Below are 26,047 nucleotides of genomic sequence, written 5' to 3' on the forward strand. Positions count from 1 at the left end.
TATGTTTTCTAATTTGATTCTTTTCATTGTTAAGTATTTTTTTCTTGTTAAACAATGTATATTATTGAAGTATATTTTTATTCCTTTTTAAATTGTTTGATTGTTGTATTATTCACTTTCTCTTTACAAAAAAACAGTATTTAAAAATTTCGGTGACCCGATCCAAAATCGGACAATCCAAATTGGGTATCGGTCAAATCGTTTTAGATCCACTAATAAAATGAGATCCAGTAGTTTTTTTTTTAAAAAAATCATCAGATGACATCATATATCGGTGTGATGACATCATAAAGTGGACACAACACTGCTTCGGTTTTTTTTTTTTTTTTGTAAACTGCCTAATAAATTTTTCTTTTTTAAAACCAGGGGCTGCCCATTTTTTTATTTTTTTGAAAAGAGCAAAATTTTCTAAAAAACCACGTGGGCCTACCTTTTTTAGATGGTACAAACACCAACCGGGCCACGTACGGTTTTTTTTTTTAAAAAAAATAAATCACATGATGATGTCACATATCGGTGTGATGATGTCATAAAGCGGACATGTCACCGCTTCAGTTTTTTTTTTTTTTTTTTTTTGGAAAACTGCCTAATAAACTTTTCGCTTTTTAAAAAGATGAAGTTTGTAGAGAGCTGCAGCCCTATTCATTAAAGTTGGGCTGCAGCATCTGCACTGACACTATAGATCTTGCACAATCCTAAATGTGGGAAACCGGGTCTTCCCATCATGCGAATGAACTCCTTTTTTGTTATTTTTTGAACAAGAGGAGGAACTATGAGCTTTTTGGCAATCTACCCCTTTTTTTAGTGGGTGCTAGAACAAACTATTTTGGATGGCAAGGGCTTTTACTAAAATGAAAAGTTTGGTATTTTTTCATATAAATTTAACAATAAGGAAAGATTGGCAAAGCTGTGCCACTTTAAAAAACCTAACTGTGCCTTCCCTTTTCCTTCTTTAATAGATTGGAGCTCTCTCTCTCTAGAGTTTCCATCTCTAAACAGTCCCTGTTGTTCCTTCCTCTCGCACCCCTTTCACTATCCTCTCGCAACAAAGTGCTTTCAAACATGGGTGACATATATGGGCTTAAACCTCGACAACTTTGAAGTAAAGTTCAAAAGTTTTACAACCAAAACCCCCTCAAACCACATCTCTGTAATCCACTTCTTAGTTGACAAAGATTCATCCTCTAATCCTAGATGGTGCCCAGATTGTAACAGGGCATAACCCTGATATATCATGAAGTATATGTTGCTTTGCAAGAGCTTTTACATTCGTTTGAAGGAAACCTTCCACTGATCTTTACAGAAACTATTGAAACCTAGTAATATATGAGAGATAAATGCAAACCCTGTTAGAGATTGAAACCCCCTGTAAGCAACAGTCTCATCTACAAGAGAGGAAAGAGAAACGCAACCCAAATAAATAAGGAAAAAGTTTATATAAGGTTGCAACCTTATCTTTACAGCTACGGATGCACCGAAAAAATCCATCGGAAAAGATAGTTTTAATGTTGAAAAACCCTTTGATTGATCATCTCGACATCCAGATGTATGACCATGAAAAATAAAAAGATTTTAAGCCTTAGAAATAGCTCATTTTACAACATAATATCTACACCGTCTATTTTTAAGATTTTCATATGTTTATAGATCTACTTGATTTTAACCCTTTTTGAAATTTAAAATCTTATAATTAGATATAAAAATAGATTTTGAGATAATCCTAAGAACATTTTACATCAAAATTATATACCATGATAAAATTTGAAGGTGCACCTTACCTCTACAGCTACGGATGCATCCGCATGCCAATTGCACTCTTCTAGATAATATATGCATATTTCTTCCGACCATATGTCGATGTGGGATATCTCTTTTGCTTTGGCAATAGAAAAAGGAGACAGTTTTCATTAATAGCTCTCTCTTATACAAGGAAATTATCATCTATAAAATAAATGGTCTATAAATATTTTTTTTATATTAACTAGATTTATATTTATTTTTTATAATTTACAAAAATAAAATACTTACAACTAAGTTTGAATTTCACATAAATACAAAATGGCAAGCTTTCTATGCTTCCCCAACAACATAAAACTTATATACTTCCCCTTATGCAACTGTCCATTCTGAATGGAGGACTAAGATTGCCCCAATCACAATGTCACGTCTCTACTCTATTTTATTTCTATTTTTATTATATAAGCTATTTTGACACCAAATTTCTTACGCCCAATCCTCTATTACACTCGCACTAGCGAAAAATATAAAACAAATATTTCCAATAAAATAAAATGATCAAAATACCCCTGAAAGATTCAAGGGGTATTTTAGTCACTATATTTTATCAAAAAATTATTTTTAATATTTTTTATAGGTGCACCCCAATGAGAAGATGACACGTACTAAATTTTATATTCGTACAATATGTATAAAAAAACTAAAAATAAAATAATTTGAGACGTCGGATCTAAGATCAAATGGTAAATGACTCTCTTGATCAAAATTAGACGACTGGATGGTAGGGGAAGCATAGATCTTCTATGTTGTAGGGGAAGTATAGAAACTTTACCCAATACAAAAACCAAATTACACATAATAAATTTAATAACTCAATATAATTATGTTAAACTTATATCGCTATAATTATGTGAATATGAATATATTAAAATGACATTAATATTATTATGTTGAATGAATATAATTATGTAAAAATTGTTAACTTACTTACTATAATTATGTTAAAATTGTTATTGCTATATTGAAATTTTGATTGTTATAAATACATTAAAACATCACATAATTTAATATATTAAATTGTTATGTTATTTAATAAATTATTATTGTTACATAGAATGTGACACCATTCTATGATTTACTTATTTTAATTCTAAATTTTTATCAAAAAATACACTTTTAAATCTATCATTTCTGTTTATGTTAAATGTCTGAAAGATGTTTAAAACTTACTCAAAGTTTTGTTACTATTTTTGTTTTTTTTTTGTAGTGGCTGTGCATGTTGCCAAGAAGCATTTTTTTTTTTCCTGTGAATTTTGATATATTTATTTTCTATATTTTAATTTAATTTTTTTTTGAAATATTTTAATGTCATAACATTAAAATTTATAGAAGATTTTATTTTTATTTTTAATCATATGATATGAAAGTATTTTTTAATATTTTTAATCATTTTTACTATAACGTTATACTTAATAATTATATATTGATAGCCACATATTATATTATATTTATTAATTTATTTTTATTATAAATTATGTAGCATATTATTTTTTTTTATTGTTGTAAATAAGATTTTTTGAATTCAATAATATTTTAAGACATTGTAGATTTGTTCTTATTTTTATAATAAAATAATTATAAATATAAACCAAAAATTTCAATTTCAATATATAATATTATAATTAGTTAGATTGTGATAATTGTAGATGAACAAAGCAAATTAATAAATGTTGATACTTTTATGTGATTCTAATTTCACTTTATATAGGAAATTATTTTTTAATTCTATAATATAGAAGTGTTTTCTAATATTTTTAAATTATTTTGTTGCATATTATAATATTATATTATATTTAATAATTATACAAAAATCCAGATAGGAAAACAAGTGTCTCAGTATTATCTGTTTTTACAAAGTAATGAAAGTACATGATGCACAACTCCTAAATTCTTTTAAAAAACAATATTTTAAAATATTTATAGTGATTTTTTAAATATTTGATTGGACAAAATTTGCCAATTCCACCGATTCTTTGATCGGATCTACTAATTCCCCGATCCGACATAGGTATGAGTGTGATTGATTCGAGTCACCAATCCGTTTTTTAAACTTCAGAAAAAAGAGCATGTTAAAAAGCAGTGTTTAATATCTTTTGTAAGCTACATAGCTAAGAATAATCTACAATTTAAAATTAACAAGGGGTATATATTTTATTTTTATATAATATCAATTAATAATATATTTTCTGTCTCCCTGCAACATAAACCACATGCGATGCTCATAACTCCGCCACTAAACTCTGAAACCAACTTGGACTCTCGTACAAATTATGCATGTGTGCATTAATACAATATCTTATTCCGCTTGTTATTTAAGTACATAAATTATAGAGAAAATATCTCCATGCACTTTATTTGGTGTATCATTTTCCTATGGACCTAGGGTTTTCAAAGCTTTCTAGAAGCATAGATTTTTTAAATAGTATATCTTTTAACATGCTAGACCCAATTTATCTCTTTATAACGACTTTTTGATGGAGAATGAGAGACGTTGTAAAGGGAGAGAGGTTTAGTAGACAGATAGAGTTATCTTTTTAGTTTTTGTTTGAGCCAAAAGAGAGCAATCAAAGGGCAAATTGAGTTTAAGGGGTTAGAAGATATCGTTTTTAAAAAACCTATACCATCATAAAGTTTTTAAACCATGGGTCTATGAGGAACACATACATAAAAATAGGGTATATAGAGATATTTTTTCAAAAATTATAAATACAAAAACTTATGAAAATACCTAAAAAAAAGAGATGAACGATTCAATACTTTATCGATTCACAACTATTGCAACTAAGAACCATGTATTTTTTAATGATATTTTAAAATTAAATCAGAATATACAATAAAATGCTAAATTATTCATATCTTCTAGATCAATAAATTTCCTTAAAAATTAAAATTGCCCTACCCTAAAAGTATATTCATTCTCAATACAAGAGTTAGACACTATTATTAAAAAGGGGCGAATTATTTTTTTAATGGAAATTCTTTAGTAATGTGAAAAAAAGTACGAATTATTTTGAGAAAAATAAAAGACCAAAAAATCTTATAAGAGAGAGTGAAGATCATGGAAATCTTAGGGAGAGTATTTTGTGAGATAGGGGGGAGAGAAAAAAAACTTTTGTAAGCTTTGTATGTTCCCACTACAATTTTTCCCTTTATCAAACCGTTCATTTTGAATGGACGGCTAAGATTGTCCCAATTACAATGTCACATCTCGATACTATTTTATTTTTAATTTTTTTTCTTATAAACGATTTTGACACCAAATTTTAGATGTCCATTATTTCATTAAACTCGCACTAACGAAAAATATAAAAAAATATTTCCAATAAAATAAAATAGCCAAAATATCTTTAAAAGTTTCAAGAGGTGTTTTAGTCATTATTTTTTATCTAAAATTATTGTTAGAATTTTTTATAGGTGCACTTCAATGAGAAGATGACACGTACTAAATTTTATAGTCAGAAAAATTGTATTAAAAAAAATAAAAATAAAATATTTTGAGACGTCGGATCTAAGATCAAACCGTGAGTGGCTCTCGTGATTAAAAAATGGATGGCTGGATGGTAAAGGGAGGATAGAACTTTTATGTTGTAGAGATCTTTTCCGTTTCTATTTGTTAAAAAAAAAAGAATAAAAAAAAGAAAAAAAAAAAAAGAGGAAGATAGAAAAATAAGCTCAAGGTGGCTAAGGTAGTGGACCATCATAACACGACATTTCAGGTTCGTACGAGTAGCAAACAAGTACTTTAAAACAAAAAAAAAGAAATAAATTAAATAAATAAAAAAAGAAAATAAAAAAATAAAATAAAGCATAAGTGAGGCGGGCGATTGGACGATTAGGTGTGCGTGAGAAGGGGGACATTTTTGTTTTTTATCACTATAAGTCCCCATTTTCGTCAGCAGTTCGTATGTCACTTCCATTTTACAGAGCCGAGCCCTAGCCCGCTTGTAATATTGCTCTTTTTCTCTCTAGCATGGCGCCCTTGTGAGTTGTGATCTTTTCTGCCTCGACGCTAAGTCCCGCCTCTCCCATCTGCTTTGTTTGAAGCGGCCTGCTTTTTGATTATATAAGGTATGGTCATTCTCTTTCTCTCTCTGTAAATCTTCCTTGTGTATCAGGAATCCATGAATAGGGTATCGTAACTAAAGGTGAAAGATTGGGGATTTGTTTGGAAATCTGGATTTCCATTTGGAATGTCTCTGAGCTTTTGTGTGGTTTGAAATCGAGTTACTTGAATTTATTCAGGTTATCATTAATCCGGCCGCAGTGGTTCTTTTAGGTTGCATTTCTCTCTCTCTCTCTTTTTTTTTTCCCTCCCTGTTTGTGGCTTAAATTTGCAGTCTTTATGTTGCATTTTACTGATTCAATGCTTGTTTTCCTTATTTTTTTTTTCTATTTTTTTTTCCTGGTTCTATGTGGTGATTTGGAGTTTTGGATTTGTCTCAATCGTAAATTGTTGATTCTGAGTGTCATAGATGGTTCTGGACTTAATCAGGTGTAAGAATTTTTATGTGTTGAATATCTTGAAAGAACTTGCAGAACGTTGGGGAAGTTGAATTTATTTCTTTATTGCACACAAGTTCTGGTTTTGGGCTTTTTAAATACTTCTTAAGGAACCAAATATTATTTCATTTCACGTGTTTCTGTAAATTACTTGGAATGCTTTTTTTATACCTTTATTGCCATTCAGCCTATCTGTGAACGGGCCACATTTGTAGTTTTTGGGCATCTTTTTTTATTTTTTTGTGAAGTTCATATCTTGTTCTCTTTGCATTTCTTACTGTAATTTGGCTGTAGGGGTATTTTGTGTGGTCTTTGTCCATATCCATTTTCGTTATTTTGACAATTCAATTTCCCTTTTTTTTTTTTCACGAGCACTGGTGCATCCCGCTACTGGAGGAGTTTTTTTTTTTTCTTTTTTTTTTTTTAATTTATGGTTAAGTGTAAGTTTTGGAAGAAATGGGAGTTTATTCTTGAAATGAGGTTGATCTACCTGGGTCCTAGAAAGGTTTGGGACCTTTTGAGAGTGAAAAAGTGCCAACAAAAAAAACTTTGTTGGTTTTATTTTTAGTCAACCTTTCATTAAAAAAAAAAAAAAGTGCCAATAGGGTAATTTAGTCACTTCATTTGGGATAGTTTACTAGCGATATTTGGTTAAATTGCATACCTCATTCACAAATTACGGCTTTCGAAGACTTGTCAATGTTCTTGTCCACCTATATGCACTAAAATGCCATTTTAGGGGCATTGTAACTTGCAATTCTTAATTAAAACCATTCATCTTTTCTTTGTTGATAACAAGGTTGAATGCTAGTTTTATAGGCAATTGCTGCTATGGATTGAGATCGTATGGATCACATTCTTAAACATATATGATTGGGATTATTTTTTTCTTTTTTATTGATAAATATCAAATTGAGTAGCTGTACATGTTTGTCTAGTTTATTCATTTGTACTTTATTTTATTGACTGGATATTTTGTTACTAATTTTTTATATTTCTTTGAAATTTCGTGTGCCTTGACTAGGTTATCATTTGCCCATCATTACACTTATTGAAATCCAACTTTTACAGGTCTTTTTAGAAGTTACCTCAATACTGCCTTTTTCACAATTGCTGGCCAAGCGCTCTTATGAATTGTTCTTCGTGGTGTCCTACGTCCATCATGTATAGTCCACATTACCATACACAAAGGACATAGGACCATTGATGAACTTTAATTGGGTCATTTCCAAATAACAACATTCTATCGAATAAAATACGTATTTTTGAAGAATCAATTGAAAACAAAAATCGTCCTCAACTTGCTAATATTGATCTTCTCCATAGATAATTTAGATGGTGTTAAGCTTAAGGAACTTTCTAGAATTTCTTAAGATTCTTCATTACTAATAAAAGAGAATCTTGAGGGTCCCTCTTATTTTCTAACTTTATGATCCTTCTAGAGCACTTTAGTATGTTAATTCACCTATGAAACACACTTATGTCTGCCTACAAGGTTTGGGGTTTACAAGAGGATATTGAGGTTCCAAAGCCAAAGGCCCTAATGGATCTTTCTTGTTTTCTTTAACATACTAATGTGGTATCCCTCAAAACAACCCAAATTTGGCCTTTGTTGGGCATGGGAACAGGAACGGTTCCGGGATTGGGGCTGGGATCGACAGGTCAAAGCTATACTGAAGATCCCTGTGTTAGGGATCAATGCCCCTACAACCCAAAGGTCGGGATCAAGGTCCATGTGTGTTGGGGATCGAGCTCCTTTATTACATAGGATCGAGAATTATTATATAAAGGTGTGAGATCCTATATGTAAGAAGAGAATTTCCCAAGGGCATTTTTTTGAGTTTCTTAACTCAGGGAGCACATTAGTAAAAGTGATCCAACGTATTATGGAGCGAGGAATAAGTTTTATAGGATTGAGATCCATTTTCTTAGAACACGAGTTCCTCATGTAAGTAATAAGGATATGTGGCTTTAAAATGTAGCTCCCGGCGTTGTTAACCAACAACATGTAGGCTTAGTCTTCTATGAAATAAAAAAGGAACTTTAAAGTGATCCTATATTGGTGGGATTTGGATGCCATATATGGCGACGCTTGTGTTCGGTTGTTTTGGAATCTGGATTCCAATGCATTCTAGAGCATGAACCATAAGACTAAGGAACTAGATCCTGTAATGTGCAGGAATGTGAAATTAAATTGTATGGAAATCGTTCCCTTATAAGATGGAGCTAGATCTCGAAAACACTAAATTGAATTTCAAACGAGATCTGCTTCAGGATCGAGAGAATCGAGGTTCTGCAAGGGATCACCAAGCAAGGGAGGCGATCCCGGTAACTATGTTCTTAAATGCTTTTTTATTAGATGTGAATCATAGGTGTAAAATTGGCAAGTAGTGTTTGTTGAGTCTACTCGCCTTTGGCCCTTGCTTAGTCCACTCAGAACAATAGATTTTCTTCAAACTTATCAAAGTCTCACTGGGTTGACTCAATCATGACAATGCCTAGCTAATCTTGGTTAGAGTTGTCTTTCTAAACCGTGATGCAATTAGTTTTATGGCATGTCAATTCTTTTCATTTTCTTCCCAATATTGTGATTGGTTTAGTGCATCTTATGTGCAACCATTTGCAAATAAAGGTAGGTCATAAAGTGTGAGGATAGGAGGGGATAATACACCTTCAACACTGTGTAGACATACTTTTCGATAAGTAACAAAAAGAAGGTGGGTCAACTGGTCTTTTCACTGATGAATCTTAAGGCTTGAAACCTTGGCATCTCTCACAAAGTTTTGATTGCGTCGGAAAATACATGATCACTCTTAGACATGCTTTCTATGATTTTTTGACAGCCTTCTTATTATCGGAATCTTGAATAATTAGATCCTGGTGCATTTCTTCCATATTGTCATGGTGATTGGCCTGTTGCCATGCATTCAATACAAGCACGATGCTTCTATCTCTCATATTGTTATGTGTCCCATCCCCATTTAATGTAATATTGGCTTTAACTGAATGCCCTTGCTCAATACCTGACACTTGTCTGTTATAATTCCATTTTTCACATCCTTAATCCCCAAAAGCAATAAGATGCCAAAGGTAAGAAATCCATGCTGCGATTGGATTGGAAGAAACCATTATTCCCGACTCCTCGTCTTTGCCATGTCTTCATCAAGATGTAGTCGACCATCTAGGTTTGTACTACTGTGGGCAGACATCAATTAATTCACCCCATGGTTGCCAAACCGTGTGCATAAAAAAGAAAGAGTTATGAGAGCTTTCAATTCCCACACATCTGCGCATTTATGGCCTACCCACCATCACTAAGCCCCACTACACTACCGAGACAAGCAACACTTCAGCAATCAGTCCACACCAATAACTCTAGTAGATACAGAAACCGCCCACAACACCAACAACAAACGATCCACCATAACAAGGTACACCCCCACCTAGAAACCAATACCTATGTCACCCAAACCATGGCATAAACCCTCTACGCTACTAGAACCAACCAAGGACGAAGAATCACAAAAATCTTCGGCATTACCAGGCGTCACCAGCACTCGGTAAACCTCGACGACTCAAGAAGCACAACCTTTTTAGCCCTTACCCCCCCCCCCCCCAAACAAGATACAATACTCACCAACGACAACCCCGGCCTGCAATAGCAATCGGTGTAGCCTCTGCAACCCTTAACCCACCTTTACTTCCTCTTCCTATTCACGGTCTCCATAGCCACACCCTTGAACCCTCCCCCAACTCATCCAACCATCTTCTCCATTCGCACAACTTAACCTCATTACCTTTGAACCCGCCTCTTTCCCTTATACCCAGTTTCGCCAAAGTGGTAGCTTCTAAACCAATGTCTTCCCCTCTAGCCACACCTCCAAACCCAAACTTACACCTAGACCACCATGTTTTGTACATTCAAGAAACCCCCCACCTATGGCTTCATAAAACCCCAAAAATCGACGACTGCATTGTAGCCTTGGAAGACTCTTTCATTGCCACTTTCTACCCCATTGGAATGATATAAAAAAGGCATTAATCGATGGTTGCAGGAAACCCTCTATAACACTCACATAATTTGCAGGTCTACTCACAATGATAAGTCTCTTATCTCCTTCCCAGCAAATTTTGTCCCTTGCGATTTCTCAAAATCCAGCCTTAGATTTAAAGGCGCCTAATTATTCCTTCAAAATGGAAACAATCCGTGGATGCCCATCAAAACAGAAAATTTTGGGTTAATCTAGAAGGAATCCCACTTCATCTTTGGACCAATAGAGTCTTTAGTTCATTAGGTAACTGTTGTGGCCAATTTATCTCGGTTCATTGGAAGTCTGTAGGCTCCCTTCCTTTAGGTAATATTGTTATCCTTTCCTCAGCTCCTTCAGAGGAGAACATTCCAACTTCCATAACCCTGCATAGCCTTGGTTTCTCCTACTCTGTCACAGTCTCAGTTCAAGGCAAGGACCGCCATGAACACCCCGGTTCGTATTACGAAGAATGGACTACGGTTCACCGTCGGAACAGTAAACCAAACCCTAGTCCTAGGACCACACACATATGACCGTCACCACGCTCGAGACCATGGTCCCGATCCCGCCAACCATGCTCCATAACATGTCACCCACCCTCGAGACCCCCAATGCATTAATGCCTTAAGTAAAGCGCCCTACTCCAAACCCTTGTCTCTAAGTACTTCTTGAACACATGTCCCTTCTTCTCGAAACCGCCCTCCCTCACTGTCAAATTACTTTGATATCTGTGCTCAATTAATTCTCTCAAGTGTTTCAAAAAGTGCTAGGTGGGTCCGAGGCAACCTGAGGGCTCTAGGCCGCCCAGTGCTAAGGCGGGTGCCCAGAACATGGGTGGACCAGTTGAATAAAAAATGGTATCTATGCATACACTTAAAATTTACTCTTGGTGCCAAGGGAAATTTGAAATACTTGACTGAGGACAAGCTAATGAATCTATTCAAAGTATACTACACATTAGCACACACTCCATAAGCTGATAAGCATAACCATAAGTCGATATAGATACTTAAAATTTACCAACCAACCAAATTACCAAACCAAAGTTATCAAATAGTACCAAACTAGTGGAACTACAAATCCACTATCCACAAAACACATTACAATATTACACCACCATGAGGAAGAAAACAAAAATGAAAGTAATACAAATACAAATACTTGAAGACTCAAAAGAATCTTCAATAGACAATAGTGCAATCAAAGTTCAAGGTTTAATAATTATTCAACATTCATCATCAGAAAAGTGAGGGTCAGCTGCATTGACATCATATTCATCTGGGTCTTCACCCTCCTCGACATATTCGTCATCCTCCTCCGTCTCTTTTGAATCTGCCTTTTCTTCCTCCTCCACCCTCGTTCTTTGTGCAGAAGATCTAGTGGCCCTAGGAGGGTCAGCTGATGTCCTTGAAGCATCCATGACCTTGTCCCATGTCAATCCTTCATGTCCCTCGACCTTATCATCATCATCAACTAACCACTCCATAGCATTGTCCATATTTTTTGATCTGATGGGGTCTCTCTTTTCTCTTAGCAAACTTGTCCTTCAAGAATCGATTATACTTGACATAGACTAGGTCATTGAGCCTCTTTGATTCAAGTATGTTCCTTGTCTTTATATATATCTAACAAAATCAAATGAACTAATTAAAATCTATGGTTCATGTATTATTAATACAATTATACAAATTACCCTTACGGCCTTATCCTTTCAAAAGTACTCCAATTGTGCTCACAACCAGATAAGGAAGTGGTTAAGTTTAAGATCCGAATGGCCAACTTTTGTAAATTTGGAGAACTACACTCATGTTGGCTCCACCAATGGGCTGCAAAGATATAGAATAAAATCATAAATAAATAATAGAATTATAAAACTGAAACTTGATTACTTGAATTTGATGAACTTAAGAATATTATTACTATGGTACCTGGATCAATTTTGGCCCTTTGCCTCATCGCCATTGGACTTTCAAAAGCCTTTAATGAGCACTTGTAATTTATCAGCTCATCAGCACATATAATATCTTGCATATCAGGACCAGGGACTAGCACATCTACACACTTATTAAATCCAGTCATAATTGTGTCATTTGTGTGTATACCCTTGTCAACATAAAAAAAAGCTGGGTTCAAATAATAACCAGCGGCATGCAATGGCCGATGTAGCTGCCTGTCCCACTTCTCATCAATAATCTCTAAAACATGCTTGTAGCAGTTCTCATCATTATCAAAATTTTTGGCTCTTTTTTTTGCATTTCTCCATAGCTTAATATATATAGCCCCTAGAAGGCTTGTCACTATCAACCATGCGAAGGACTTTAACCAGAGGAAAAAATACCTTAAGAGCCCTTCACCCCTCACCAAAAAGCCTTAAAAAGGATAATATCTCTCATCTTCTTTCCAACCTGATCCTTGGACCACTTGCATGCTCTCTAGTCATCCGAGGTTAACATCTGCCTCAACTGCACTCTCCTCGAATGTATGTTATCTAAGTATAAGTACTAGGTCGCAAATCTCGTGACCCCGGGCCTCACAATCTCTTTCTTCTTTGTAAATCTACGCATCATGCTGAGGGTGAGATGGTGGCCATAAATGAAATTTGTAACTGACTTTACCTTCTTCACTGCACCTGATATCTCGGTTAAACCGCTAAGAGCCTCAAGCATGAGGTCTATACAATGTGTTGGCATGGTGTCCAAAAGATTCTACGATAAGCTATGCGCAACAAATTAGTTGCAGCAACATTAGGAGAAGCATTGTCTGTGACAACCTGTACAACAAGATGCTCCCCAACCTCCTTGATTCCTTTTTCTATAACTTGGAATATATAATGGACATCATGGATATGATCAGAGGCATCAATAGTCCTAAAAAAACAGTCCCTAAAGGACAATTCACAAGCAAATTCATCTGACTTCTTCTCTTCCTATCACTCCAAGCATTAGTCATAATAGAAACCCCATACTGAGGCCATGCATCGTTCTTAACTTCTACAACTTCCTTCGTGACACTCATCGCTTTTTTCAAAAGAGGCTCTGAACGCTCATATGGGGTTGGGGGTTTCATCCCAGGCCCAAATTGGCCAATTGCTTCTACTGTGACATAGAAGCTGCTTAAGTGAGCGGTATTGAAAGGAATGCTTGCCTCATAAAACCATGTAGCAAGATAATAAACAACTTTATTCTATTTTCAATGGTGGTTTGCTTCTTTGTTTTCTCTCCTGCAACCTCAGGGTCAGACCGAGGCAAAAAACTATCCATAGGGCCTCTAACCCGAGGCTTCTTACTCCTAGAACCAGAAGCAATTACAAGTCTCTTTCCCTTTCCCCTGATAATGGATTGTTCTACTTCTTGACATCCTTCCCCAATCCCATCCTCATCACTATCATCATCATCATAATTTATTTGAACCCCAGACCTAATCTCTGCTATGGAGGCAAATCTCTTTTTTTTTTCATTTTTACCATATTCAAAAAATTGGTTATTTCCTCTTTAACAGCATCAAGAGTCTTTTTACATGGGGCAACATCCCCCTTGATACCAGCAATAAGTTTCTTGAATCGGTTTATGCCTCTTTTTGTATCCTTCTCACAAAAATTGCATCTTATGCAATTTCTATTGTTAGGTTCTGGGTTGTAGCCAACTGGGATTACCATTCCTATTAGATCCCAAAGATGACATCTCAAAATAATGCAATTTATACAAGCTAAGTCATAAAAAAAAAATCACTTACTTTGAGTTTGATTTCTCAATCTCCAAACTTCCACCTCAAAGATGCTTTTAAGGACTCAAAATCTTCTAAAAAAAAACCCAATAGATTTATAAAATATCAAAAATTAAATCTAATATCAATGGGTGATGTTTTGATCAATATCTCATAATTTTGAGAAACCGTTTGATCCTTATGAATTACCAAAAAATTAGTTTTTTGGGGGATTTCTTTCTCTAAAATGGGCTCCAATAAGTTTTAGGTTTCAAAAGAACCTAAAACCAATATTTTGGGCCCTTTAGCATAAACAAATGGTCAAAAAATGCCCCCACCGAAGTGAATTTTCGTCCCCGGGCAGGGCGCAGGACCTGGGCGCTGGGCGGCCGCCTAGGTGGTTTTCTGGGTGCCTAGGCGGGTGCTCAATGCCCAGGTCCTGCACCTAGGCGGACTCTCTTCATATCATCAAATCTCCCATTAAATGCTCTTAAAGCCATGAACCTCAAAACACCCTCCACCTATCCCCACCCTAGACATGTGTCGACTCAAGTGTCCCTTCCTGAGGCAGCTCAATCTCCAAAGGCGGTTGCATTAAACAATCAACCATTACCCTTTGACCCCTCCCCTTTTTTAATGTTGACACCTGTGCTAAATCTTCACACGCCCGAAGTCCAGCTTTCAAACCCTCCCCTAACCCCCTATACCTTCATGATATTTTTTTGAGGAAAGGTTAACTTGTATAAATATTGTAAGAAATTGCAAAAGTAGAGTTCCTAAGTCACCCACAGCAGAGGACTTGGTAAAAACACAAGAACAGATTTGTCAATGGCTAATTACATTGCCCCGTTACTTGGTTTTACAACGTAGATTAAAGAAACAGGAAAGACGGCTTATAGAGTCGCCCTTGTATAAGGATTTACAAAAAACTCTCAAAAAAATTCTTGAGCAAAAAATGGACAACTGTGCAAAAACTCAAGCTGCGATGTAGAAGCTGTATGCCCTTAGTCTTGTGTCAAAAAAATTGGACCCGGGTTGCACTTCTTGTCCTTGTCTTCTAGCTCCCTCTTTCCCCAGCCAGTCTGCGATGTGGTTGGACGTCCTCCAAGTATGCCTCCAGGAGGCGTCCATAGCCCTACAAATGTGATGTATCTCATCAAAAATAGGAATAAGGTACCACGGTGGAGGGTTTGAAGAACTAGCTCCAGGCGAGGACATTCTTAGAGTCCCCTTCCACAATGAGGTGTGGGCCCCACTCCGGATTGTAGTTTTTGAGCGCGTGCAAAAGGGCCAAACTTTCGGCATGGGTGGAGTCCTTGAGGCCTATGTAATCAGACAGAGTTAAGAGGACAGTGCCTTTGTGGTCTTTATAAACTCCTCCAACCCCTGTTGGGCCTAAGGAGCACCCATCAAAATTTAGTTTGATCATTCCTTGCGTGGGGGGGGGGGGGGGGGGAGGGGGGGCTGCCAGTTATTTGGCTTTGTAAGTTTGTAACAGACTAGGTTGAAGATAAAGGAGGTTGGCCCAGTGGGGGAGGAAGAAACTCCCTGGTATACCTTTAAAGGTTTTTTGATTTGAGGCCCAAAATGTAACCACAGAAACAGCTCTGTGATATATAGCTGAAGGTTGGAGTTTGCTTCCACGAAAGATTCTAGAGTTTCTTTCAAGCCATATGGACTAGATGATAGCTGCTACCATAGCCCTCCAAAGGATACTCCCTGCTCTGGCCCAGCAGGAATGTGGTTCACAAGAGATTAGGTCCTTGACCGATGGGGAGTAATCCAACTGATACGAAACAGTTGCAGAACTGTGCCCCATAGTTCGAAAGAGAAATCACAAAGTCCTCTTCACTTTCACACAGAGCGCACCTGTTAGGTAGCTGGACCCCTCTTTTCTGGAGTTTGTCCACCGTTAGAGCATTGAGAGAGGAGGCAAGCCAATTGAAAGTTTTTACTTAAGGTGGGGCTATGGATGCCCACACTCTATTATGCATCGAGCTCAAAAGACTCGAGTGCAAGGAAGGTAGAGAGTCAAGCTTTTATAGAAAGAGGCGACCGAAAAAATTCCGGAAGGTGTGAGAGTCCAAACAATAGCGTCACTGCCTTGAGACTGGAAAAACAAAGAGTGTAAGATTGATGAGTGCACTTGGAACTGATTGGATTCATCTTCTGTTAGGCTCCTTCGGAAAGAAGGGCTCCAGACTCTTCGATCCCCGGAGGGAACCACTTCCTCCGCAACAGTAGCGAAGCATTGCGAGTTAGAGAGAAGGGTGAGGGGAAGGCCTCCCTCAGGGGGGAGGATCCTAGCCACAAATCAATCAAAAAATTGGCTCTTGTTCCGTCTTTTGGGAGGAATCTGATAGACCTTTTGAAAAGAGTAAAAGCAGTGGCGAGAGATCTCCATGCACCTAAAACTTTGTGTTTCTGGATTCTATCAGACAGCCAGGCATCCTCAGAGATGTGGTATTTGTGCTTGAGGACCAGGGCCTACAAGCACTCGGCAGGTTGGCTAGACGCCACCACCATTTCTCGAGAAGGGCCACATTGTGCATTCGGTGGTTTTTTATGCCTAGGCCACCTTGGGTTATAGGATGGCACACAATGTCCCAGGACACAAGGTTGTATTTCTTCTTTTCTGCCTGCCCCTACCACAACAAGTTCCTCATGAGCTCGTTGAGTCGATTGGCCACAAGAGCAGGCATGTGGAGGATTGACATGAGGTAGATTGGCGAGTTCGCGAGAGTGGCTTGGATCAAAGTCGCTCTCCCTGCCATTGTAAGGAATCTGCCTTGCCACCCTGCCAGGCGCCTATCTACCTTGTCTGTAATTGTCGACCAGTGTCTTTTTTTAGGTTTACCGAGCACCAGAGGTAAGCCAAGGTAGCTGGTAGGGAGGTCCTCCACCTGGCAATCCCAACCTGGCACAAGGTCACGAACTTGTGCGGTGGTCAAACCAACACCCACCATTCTGGACTTGAGCGTATTCACTTTGAATCGCGTTGCCTTTTGGAAGCAATGGAGGAACAATTTAAGGGTGTCCACTTCTCTGAAGGAGGCCTCCAAGAACACAAGGGTGTCATCCGCATACTGAAGATGCAACACCATGGGGCCTAGTCTGCTGATCTTGAAGCCTGTGAGCAATCACGCCTGGAATAGTCTAGAAATAGAGCGACTAAAAACTTCAGTCGCTATCGTAAAGAGCAAAGGAGAGAGGTATCGCCTTGGCGGAGTCCCCTCGAAGACGGAAAGAAGCCTTTAAGTGACCCGTTAATAAGGATTGAGAAATGTGGATGGGAGTAGCAGCCTCTCATCCACTTTCTCCATTTCTCCCCGAAACCCATTATGGCCATGGTTTCATCCAAAATCAACCAGTCCACGTCCACATGGTCATAGGCCTTTTCCCAATTGATTTTGAAAATGAGGCCTGGTTGCTTGGAAAGGTGTCTAGAATGGATGCATTCATGTGCCACCAATGTCCCATCCAGAATTTGTCTGCCCTGAGGAAATCAGATTGAGAGGAGGAGATAACAGTTGGCAAAACATGTTGTAGCCTTGTAGCTAAAGTTTTGGCCAGGAGCTTGTATGAAGAGTTGAGGAGACCAATTGGTCGATAGTCTTTAATTTCCTCGGCTCCTTCTACCTTAGGGACCAACGCCAAGAATGTGGCGTTCAAGGCTTTATGGAGGGTGCCTTTGTTGAAGAATTCTTCGAAGAAGAGAAGGGAGTCCAGACGGAAGATCTCCCAAAAAGCCTTTAGTGGGGCTATTTGGAATCTGTCTGGACCTGGTGCCTTGTCTTTGGGTAGAGCATTGAGAGCTTGAATGATTTCTTCTTCATTAAAGGGTCTCTCTAACTACAAGGCTTGGTCTTCAGAGAGAGTTAAGAAGTCAAGGGAGGTCATCCTAGGTCTTGGGCCTGGGGGGGCAGAGTAAAGGGACTGGAAAAACGATAGAATTTCTTGCTCAATTTCTCCCGGTTGTGTAAGGTAATTGTTGTTGGATTTAATCATCAATATTGTGTTGTCTCTCCTACGACAGTTGGCTATTCGATGGAAATAGGCTGTATTGTGGTCCCCCCCTTTCAACCAGGAGACGCGAGATCTCTGGTACCAGTAGGTCTCTTCTTTTTTGAGGGTTAAGAGGTAGTCCAGTTTTGATTTGGTTCTAAGTTCCAGCTCTGAAGTGTCCGGATGGCGGGTCTCCTCTAGGACATCCAAGTTTTTGATGGTTTCTAACAGGTTTGTTTTGATAAGGGAGAAGTTGACATGGGAGGGTTTGCTCCAAGTTTTCAGGGCAGCCTTTAGAAGTTGGAGCTTGGTTTGAAGTATGTACCTTGCTCTACCTGATGCCTGAGATGCGAAGGAGTTCCACCAGGTTAGGACAAGAGAGTGGATATTAGGCTCTTGCAGCCAGTGAAGTTCAAAACAGAAAGGTCTAGGCCCCTAAAGATTGCTTTGGTATCCAAGAGGATAGGGCAGTGATTTGACGCTGGTTTGGGGAGCGCTAGAGAAAGAATTCTTGGGAAATTCTCCTTCCACTCTAACAGAGATGAGGAATCTGTCTAGCTTGGAGAGGGTAGGGTTGGTAGAATGACTGGACCACGTGTATTGGCAGCCCTGAAGAGGGATGTCGAACAGATCATTGCGGCTAATAAAGTCGGAGAAATCCCTCATCTCCAGAGAGATCGAGGTTGAAGAATTTCTGTCGTAGAACCAACGAGTGACATTGAAGTCTCCTCCTGCACACCAAATTGGATGTGGTAGGGAGGAAATGTGGTCCAATTCTGACCAAAACCTTTGCCTGAGAGAGCATGAGTTTGGCCCGTAAACTGTCGAAAATTTCCATTCAACACCATCAGAGATGTTGGAGAGTAAGAGGGTAACTGAGAAATTTTTGATGAAGTGGTTGATTAGAGACAGGTCAGAGGGGTCCCAAACCACCCAAATCCCACTTGAAGACCCATCGACCGGCAGCGAAATCCATTGACATGGCCTTCTGCCCCACACTCGACGGATGAGCTGGAGGTTAGGGGTAGGTAGTTTTGTTTCTAATAGGGCTAGGATAGTGGGGGACAGTTTGGAAGTGAAAGCTCTGACCACGGACTTCCTAGAGGCCTATCTTAAGCCTCTCACGTTCCAGATAAGAACCTTCATTTTTTGATAGAATGGAGGTGGGAGGAGGCTAATCTAAGACCTCCTCGGGCGGTCCTCTGAAGTCGAGAGCGAAGAGAGGTCTAAGGGATGTCCGGTGAAAGGTAAGGAAGAGAAAAGATTGCAGAGTTCCTTTTGTCCTCTGAGTCTCACCTGCAACCTACTCTGAGCGTCAGCTGTCATAAACCTGTGGGCAGGTCCTTCAGGGCCATCATATTCGAATCCCATGAGTCTGTACATTGAAAGCATCCTTTCATCGACCATGTTTGACCCCTCCCTGTTTGCTTCGCTTTGGTGCTCATCTCTGCCGTCCTCCGTAGTCACTTCACTTGGCAAAGCTTGAGAGGAAAGGGTGGTGGTCTCTTGAGCTATGTCCTCCGGTACCAAGGAGTCCAGAGCCATCTCCGAGGCACCGTCTATCTTTTCCGGAAGTTCTTGTATATCTGGAGGCTCGAGGAGGTTAGCGAGATCCATGATAGCTAGGTCGGGAGAAGGAGAGGAAGGGTTCGAAGTGTACAAGTCAGAGGGAAGAGAAGGGAGAGGCGGAGTAGCATGCTCAGGCAAAGCCGAAGAGAGTGGGTGTAGAGAGGAAGAAAGAGAACCAGGAGGAGAATAAGGTAGGGAGCCAAGAGGAGCAGGAGGGAAAACAACCGCTGATGGAGTAGGAGAGGGAGAAAACGGGAAAGCAGAGGGGGTTAAGTGTCCCGGAGTAGAGAAAGGGAACTGACCATAAGGGATGTAGGCCAAGAAGAGGTGGGACAAGTACCACTAGCCCTGACTTCCCGTCCTCTGCCGATGGAACCATTTAAACTACCTCTCTTTATCCAGCTAACCTCCTCTCTAACCCATCAAGCGCCTCCCTTTCTAACCCATTCTTGGCATTGCTCCCCACCCATGCAACAACCCATCTTCGCCCCCCCCCAAAGCAATGCCTTGCTTACCCCAGTAGGTCGCACCTAACATCTCTTTTCAACCCACACCTAGTCCTCCTAACAACAATTCACCCCCCATAGCCCCCTCCTCCCCAGGCATCCAAATCTTCTACCATCCTTACCCCCCTATCCTTCCTCAATACGTGCACTACCCCAGGTTCCCAACCCCTACACCACTTTCCACGCGCCCTCGCCCCCCCGCCCCCACTCTTGGTTTTCTCTGATCCCAGTCTGGAGAACTCCATCCCCGTTAACCCATTTGTCTCAACCCTACTCAATCCTCTCGAAACTGATTTCCATTTCTTTGATATCGACGACTTGGTTCCCCTTCCCCTAGATATGAGATTTTAACTGGTATCCATTTCTCTGATATGGACGACTTGGTTCCCCTTCCCCTAGATATGAGATTTTTCCTTAATGCCGCACAGGCTTCCGAGTGGTTGTCTTCCCCCATGCATTCCCCCTTTAAACTATTTCTGCCCCCTACCCTCCCCGTCACCGTCTCCACCTTTAAACTATTTCTTTTCCCTTCCTGCACAGTCCTTCTCAGAGACTGCATTCCCCCCATCCGACACATAATCCTCCCTCCACCTCTGATTCCAACTCAAGATATTCAGTCCACTATCTTAGTAGACTCTAGAGAGCTCGAAAGAATAGACCAAGCTTAGCCCCTATTGGCAGAAATGAGAGAAGATTGTGGTCTCGCATTCGCAGGAGAAATCACTGACATCTCCATACACCTTAGGGCTGCAACAGACGCACCCCAAGTACCTCCCTCTCGTAAGCCTTTTACGGGAACTAGGGAACTCACAAAATTGCACTTTGGGGTGACTTATGACACCCCCAGGAGAAGATCTTCCTCTCTTCATTTTATTCACTAGTCTTGAGCAGAGAAGATCCTCCAGCAAATCCTCACGCCATCCAAACTCACCTAGATGAGAATCATCTGTTGGAACATTAGAGGACTTGGCAACAATGCAAAGTGTAGTGCTGTTCATTCCCTAGTCTCCTCTCAATTTCCTGATATACTTGCAGTTTTTGAAGCCAAACTCCCATCCCCTGACCTAGCCTCGATCAGGAAAATTTGGGGTAGAAATCCTTGTGCATGGGTCGTTAAAGACTCCTAGGGAGCCTCTGGGGGCATCTGGGTCATTTAGAACCCAAGTGTTTACAACAGTCTGTCATCCCAGATTTTTGAATACTCTATAACCTCTTCTTTTCGTTGGATATCCTATGACTTTTTCTTTAGGACCACATTTGTTTATGGCCTTAATAACCCTTCCATTGGAGAAAACTTTTGGCTAGAACTCTCCCATTCGGCCTCTCCTCCCCACATCCCCTGGATTTTTTGGGGGGGGGGGGGTGGGTGGGGATTTCAACTCAGTTAGATGGCCTACAATAAATCTAATGGTGGCCAAAGTATCCCCCTCATTGATGTTCATCCTTCACCTGGTCCAACCGCCCCCCAATCCCCATAATGACCAAGATTGATTACTTCCTCAGCAACCTCTCCTGGGAATCCTCTTTCCTAGGAACTTGTTTCAGGGCCCTCCCAAAAGTCACCTCTGATCACAAACCAATCCTTTTAGACACCAACCCAACCCCTCCTTCAAACAAACCATTTAGGCTAGAGCTTGTTTGGTTGGAAGAACCATCATTTGCCCACATGTTCTCTTCAACTTGGTCTTTTGTCTTTGTCACTGGGTGGGCTGGCTTCAGGCTAACGCGAAAGCTACAAATACTCAAAGCCTCCGTGAAACAATGGAGCCGGAACTTGCCTTCAAACTTTAGAGACCCAATAAGGGCATAAACGTCAACAATCTCAGACTTAGATGCTGTGGAGGAAACCCATTCTCTTACCATTCAGGCAAAAGCAAACTTAGCACAAGTCCTAAAACAAGAAGAAAAATACTGGTTTCAATGTTCTAGAATCAAATGGCTCAAAGAGGGGGATAGATACACAAGCTTCTTCCATAAGGCAACTAGCTCTAGACTCAGGGGGAACTCCATAACTCAGGTTTTGTAGGCAATAATAATTTTTCCCAACCCACATAAATAAAGCGCCTTTTCATTAGATTCTTCCAAAATTTATTCACAAGGCCTTCTCATCCACGTCCTACGCTGGGGAGCCTTACCTTTCAAAGGACGTGGATGAACCTTACCTTTCAAACTATCTCCCAAGAAGCTTCTCAGAGCCTAGATAGACCTTTCTCCCTTGAGGAAATCCGCAAAGCTGTATTTGACCGCCCAAAGACAAAGCTCATGGACCAGATGGATTCTCAGTAGTAATCTTCCAACACTTTTGGGACACAACAACTCTATACCTTTTAGCCTTCTTTGAAGAGTTCTTCCACAAGGGCAGGACTTAACTCAACCTTAAATTGTACCTTCATGGCCCTTGTCCCCAAAGTAGAAGGTGTCCATAGATTAAAGGATTTTCGCCCTAATAGCCTCCTTAACTCCTCCTACAAAATCCTCGCTAAGACTCAAGCTTCTCGTCTTCAAAAGGTTTTGACCTCAATCATTTCACCAACCCAATTGGCCTTTGTATCCAATAGGCAATTCTTAGATGGGAAAAGGCCTATGATAGAGTGAACTGGTCAATCTTTGATTCCATTCAAAGCCGAATGGGTTTTAGTCCTCGATGGGAGAAACTGGATTCGAGCTTGTATATCAAACCCCTCTTTCTCTATCCTCCTTAATGGCTCTCCGGAAGGTTTCTTCCAAGCTGAGAGAGGCTCAGACAAGGTGAACCCCTCTCGCCTTTCCTTTTCGCACTCATAGGCGAACTGTTTTCCCAATATCCAGACAGTATGATAGGGTCTTCTCTCGGGGTTTAGGTCCTCCCAAACTGGCCCAGAAATTATGCACCTCCTTTATGCTGATGATACGCCAATATTCAGTGATTCTGATCCCAATCAGGTTGATTGCTTATGGCGATACCTAAGAACCTTTGAGCTCCTCACTGGGATGAAAGTTAACCTAGCCAAAACTAAAATGATAGGGGTATTGATAGCCAACCTAGAACTCCATAGTCTTGCACTTCACCTAGGTTGCTTCATAGAATCACTCCCCTCCTCCTATCTAGGATTACCCTTATGTAGGAAAACCCATAAAACATTTATGGGACAACCTCATAGAAAAATTTACCTGGAAATTTACTTTGTGGAAGGGTCGTTTCGTATCCTTTGGGGGAAGAATCACCCTAATCAGAGCAACCCTTGCCAGCATCCCCATTTACTCTATGTCTCTCTTCCAAATCCCAATCTCGGTATTAAAGCACTTGGAAAAACTAATGAGAGATTTCCTTTGGGCCGGAGTCGAGGTATCCCATAAGTACCACTTGGTTGCCTGGGATAAGGTCTGCGTTCCAAAAAAATTTGGAGGCCTAGGAATTAAAACCCTTAGAACTATGAATCTTGCCTTCCTGGGAAAATGGTGGCGGAAATACTCCTCGGCTCATCCCTCTTATGGAAAGAAGTCATCAACACCAAATAGGGCAAGGTTACAAATGACTGGCTGCCCAGATCCCCCCTCAAAGATCCTTGGGAGCTTGGAACAACCTTCCTTAATCGCTCTAGATTTAGGCTAGGATATAGGCTTCACATTGAATTCTGGACAGATTTGTGGGTTGGTCACTCCCCACTTAGGATAACTTTCCCCTTGCTCTTCCTTATTGCCACAAACCAAGATGCACTTGTGGCAGACTGTGCAATTCAGTGGCTTTGGTTTAGTTTGGACCCCTACCTTTAGCAGAAACCTTTCAGATTAGGAGTTTTATCTCCCTCACCTCTATGCTCCAAGACTTAGCACCCACATTTAGCCCTCTCCAGCAATAAGATTCCCTCATATGGTCTCCAAACCCATCAGGAACCTTCTCAGTCTCATCCTTCTATAACTCTCTCGTACCCAACTTGAATCCCCACCCCCTCCTCAACAAAACTTGGTACTTACCTATCCCCCACAATGTCCAAGGCTTTATCTGGATTCTCCTCTAGTGTAAAACTCTTACCGTGGACTAATTCCAATGCAGAGGGGTATCTCTTCCCAATAGATGTACCACCTATTTGTAGGAAGAGGAAAATATGCCACATTTTTTCATACACTGTGAGGTATAACTAGGTTTATGGTCCTCCCGTCTCAAGCTCTTCGGCGAAGTAACCCTCGCACCAGGCAATCCGGAATGTCAGGCTCTTAGAGGGGATCCCGGTATCATTAGTTTACTATCACTATGCTACTGTAAGTAGGTTTGAGTGGAGGTACCATCTCAAACCTCTTTGAAACTTTCTTCTCACCCCCTTTCACTAAAATTGGGAAAAAATTATGGCACCTTTCTATAGCAGCCTTATTATGGAACTTGTGGCTAGTGTGAAATTCGAGAATCTTTTAAGGAATCCAAACAACCCAACAAGCTATATCTTTGAAACCATCTCTATCCTTATCTCCCAATGGGCCAAAACAATTCCGACCTTAGCAGCCATCCCTATCACACACTTCCTGTCAAACTGGGAATGCATACTCAACCTATGCCCCCACAACAATAGATCCAACCCAATTTGGACCGCCCACCACCTGGCCTATTGAACAAACATAGACGACTCCTCACTTGGAAACCCAGGTCCTGTAGGTATAGGAGGGCAGCTCGCAGACTCGAATACCACTCTCTGGACCTTTTCTATATTTATTGGAATCCACGGTTCCACCTATGCGAAAGCTTTGGCCCTTTTGGAAGGCCTCAAACACGTTGCCTCATTGGGTACTCCAACCAAAGGCATTATAGTTGAGTCCGACTCCAAAAACACACTCTATGGGCAACTCACCAGCAGGACCCTCCATGGAGGCTCTACTCCATATTTGAACACATCCATTTTCTATGCAGTTCAATGCCAACAGTCATCTTGAAACTAATGTTTCAGGAGGCCAATTCAGCAGCTGACCGTCGGGCAAAGGAAGGAGCTCATCAAGGCCAAGGTACACTGATTAACCCCTAATCTATCTCTCAATCCTCTTACCCTACAGACCTTCTCTCTTCTTCCTTCCCCGCTCTACCCCTCTCTCTCCAATTCTCTGGACAACTTTTAATGACCCGAAAGCCTTTTTCTACTGGCCCCCCCCCCCAAAAAAAAAAAGGGGACGAAGAGGAACTTAGGGGGAGAGGAAGGAAAAAGGAAAAATGGAAAAAGGAAAGGGAAAAAAGGGGGAAAAAAGGAAAAAAAAAGAAATCGAGGAAAAAAGAGAATGGGGGAACAAACCAGACAAACTCACACGTTTTCTCACCTCCAGCCTTCCCTTCCCTCTCCTCACCTCTCTTTCCAGTTACCTCTGTAAATCCACTATCTCTCATCTAGACTTCCCCCTCTTTTCTTCTTCCTCTATCCCTCAGTTATATCACCTCTGCCTTCACCCTTCTGCTTCTCCTCTTCACACCCCCTCTGACACTCCTTCGCCTTTTCCCTTCTTCTTTTCCTCTTCGTACCCCCTCTGGCATTCCTCCTTTCTCTTCCCGACTGCTGCTTAGGAAAAAGCATAAAGGAAATAGGAGGAAAATGAAACTATTTAGCAGCAAAATATTCACTTCCTCTTCTCTCAACAACTCTCCTCTTTACTTCTAGTAGTCCCTCTAATGCTCCCTTAACTCAAGGTCTGCACCCCTCTTCCCTCCTCTATTTCTCTCATTCTCTTAAGTCTCCACTCCCCAGCTCTCTTACTGTTGATTCCTCCTCGCAGCCCATCTTACACCCCGCTTCTCTCTCACGAGATACTATTAATATCTCCATCTCTCTTTATCCTTTCCCTCTGCCTTAGTAGCCACTAAGGCAATATGAGCGACTCTTTGAGATACCAACTACACCCTCTTCCTGTTGTCTGTTAGTTCAAGGCTATCAGCTCTGGTACACTGTCGAAGAAAGGATGACTGCTCTCCCTGACCTCGTAAGC

At 40.0% G+C, this 26,047-nt stretch overlaps 2 protein-coding genes across 6 annotated transcripts in view; one reads left to right on the forward strand and one right to left on the reverse strand.

Moving 5' to 3' along the window:
• Positions 1-5,688: 5,688 nt before the first annotated feature.
• The window catches only part of LOC18432717 (uncharacterized), a 52,410-nt gene continuing 32,051 nt past the window's right edge, over positions 5,689-26,047 (forward strand). For 4 of the 5 annotated variants that reach the window (XM_088866471.1, XM_088866472.1, XM_088866473.1 and 1 more), the window contains exon 1: positions 5,689-5,865. The gene's annotated coding sequence lies outside the window, so the exon portion shown is untranslated. Of the gene's footprint in view, positions 5,866-5,890; positions 6,074-26,047 lie in introns of those variants that run through there. The other variant, XM_088866475.1, reaches the window with a different exon arrangement.
• Positions 16,676-17,134, reverse strand: LOC105420459 (uncharacterized). The gene has a single exon (XM_011624121.1). The coding sequence runs from the start codon at positions 17,132-17,134 to the stop codon at positions 16,676-16,678; it is 459 nt and encodes a 152-aa protein (XP_011622423.1).

Source organism: Amborella trichopoda, chromosome 5, assembly GCF_054954075.1.
Source record: "Amborella trichopoda isolate Santa Cruz 75 chromosome 5, AtrichopodaSantaCruz75HAP2 v2.0, whole genome shotgun sequence".
Classification (NCBI taxonomy): domain Eukaryota; kingdom Viridiplantae; phylum Streptophyta; class Magnoliopsida; order Amborellales; family Amborellaceae; genus Amborella; species Amborella trichopoda.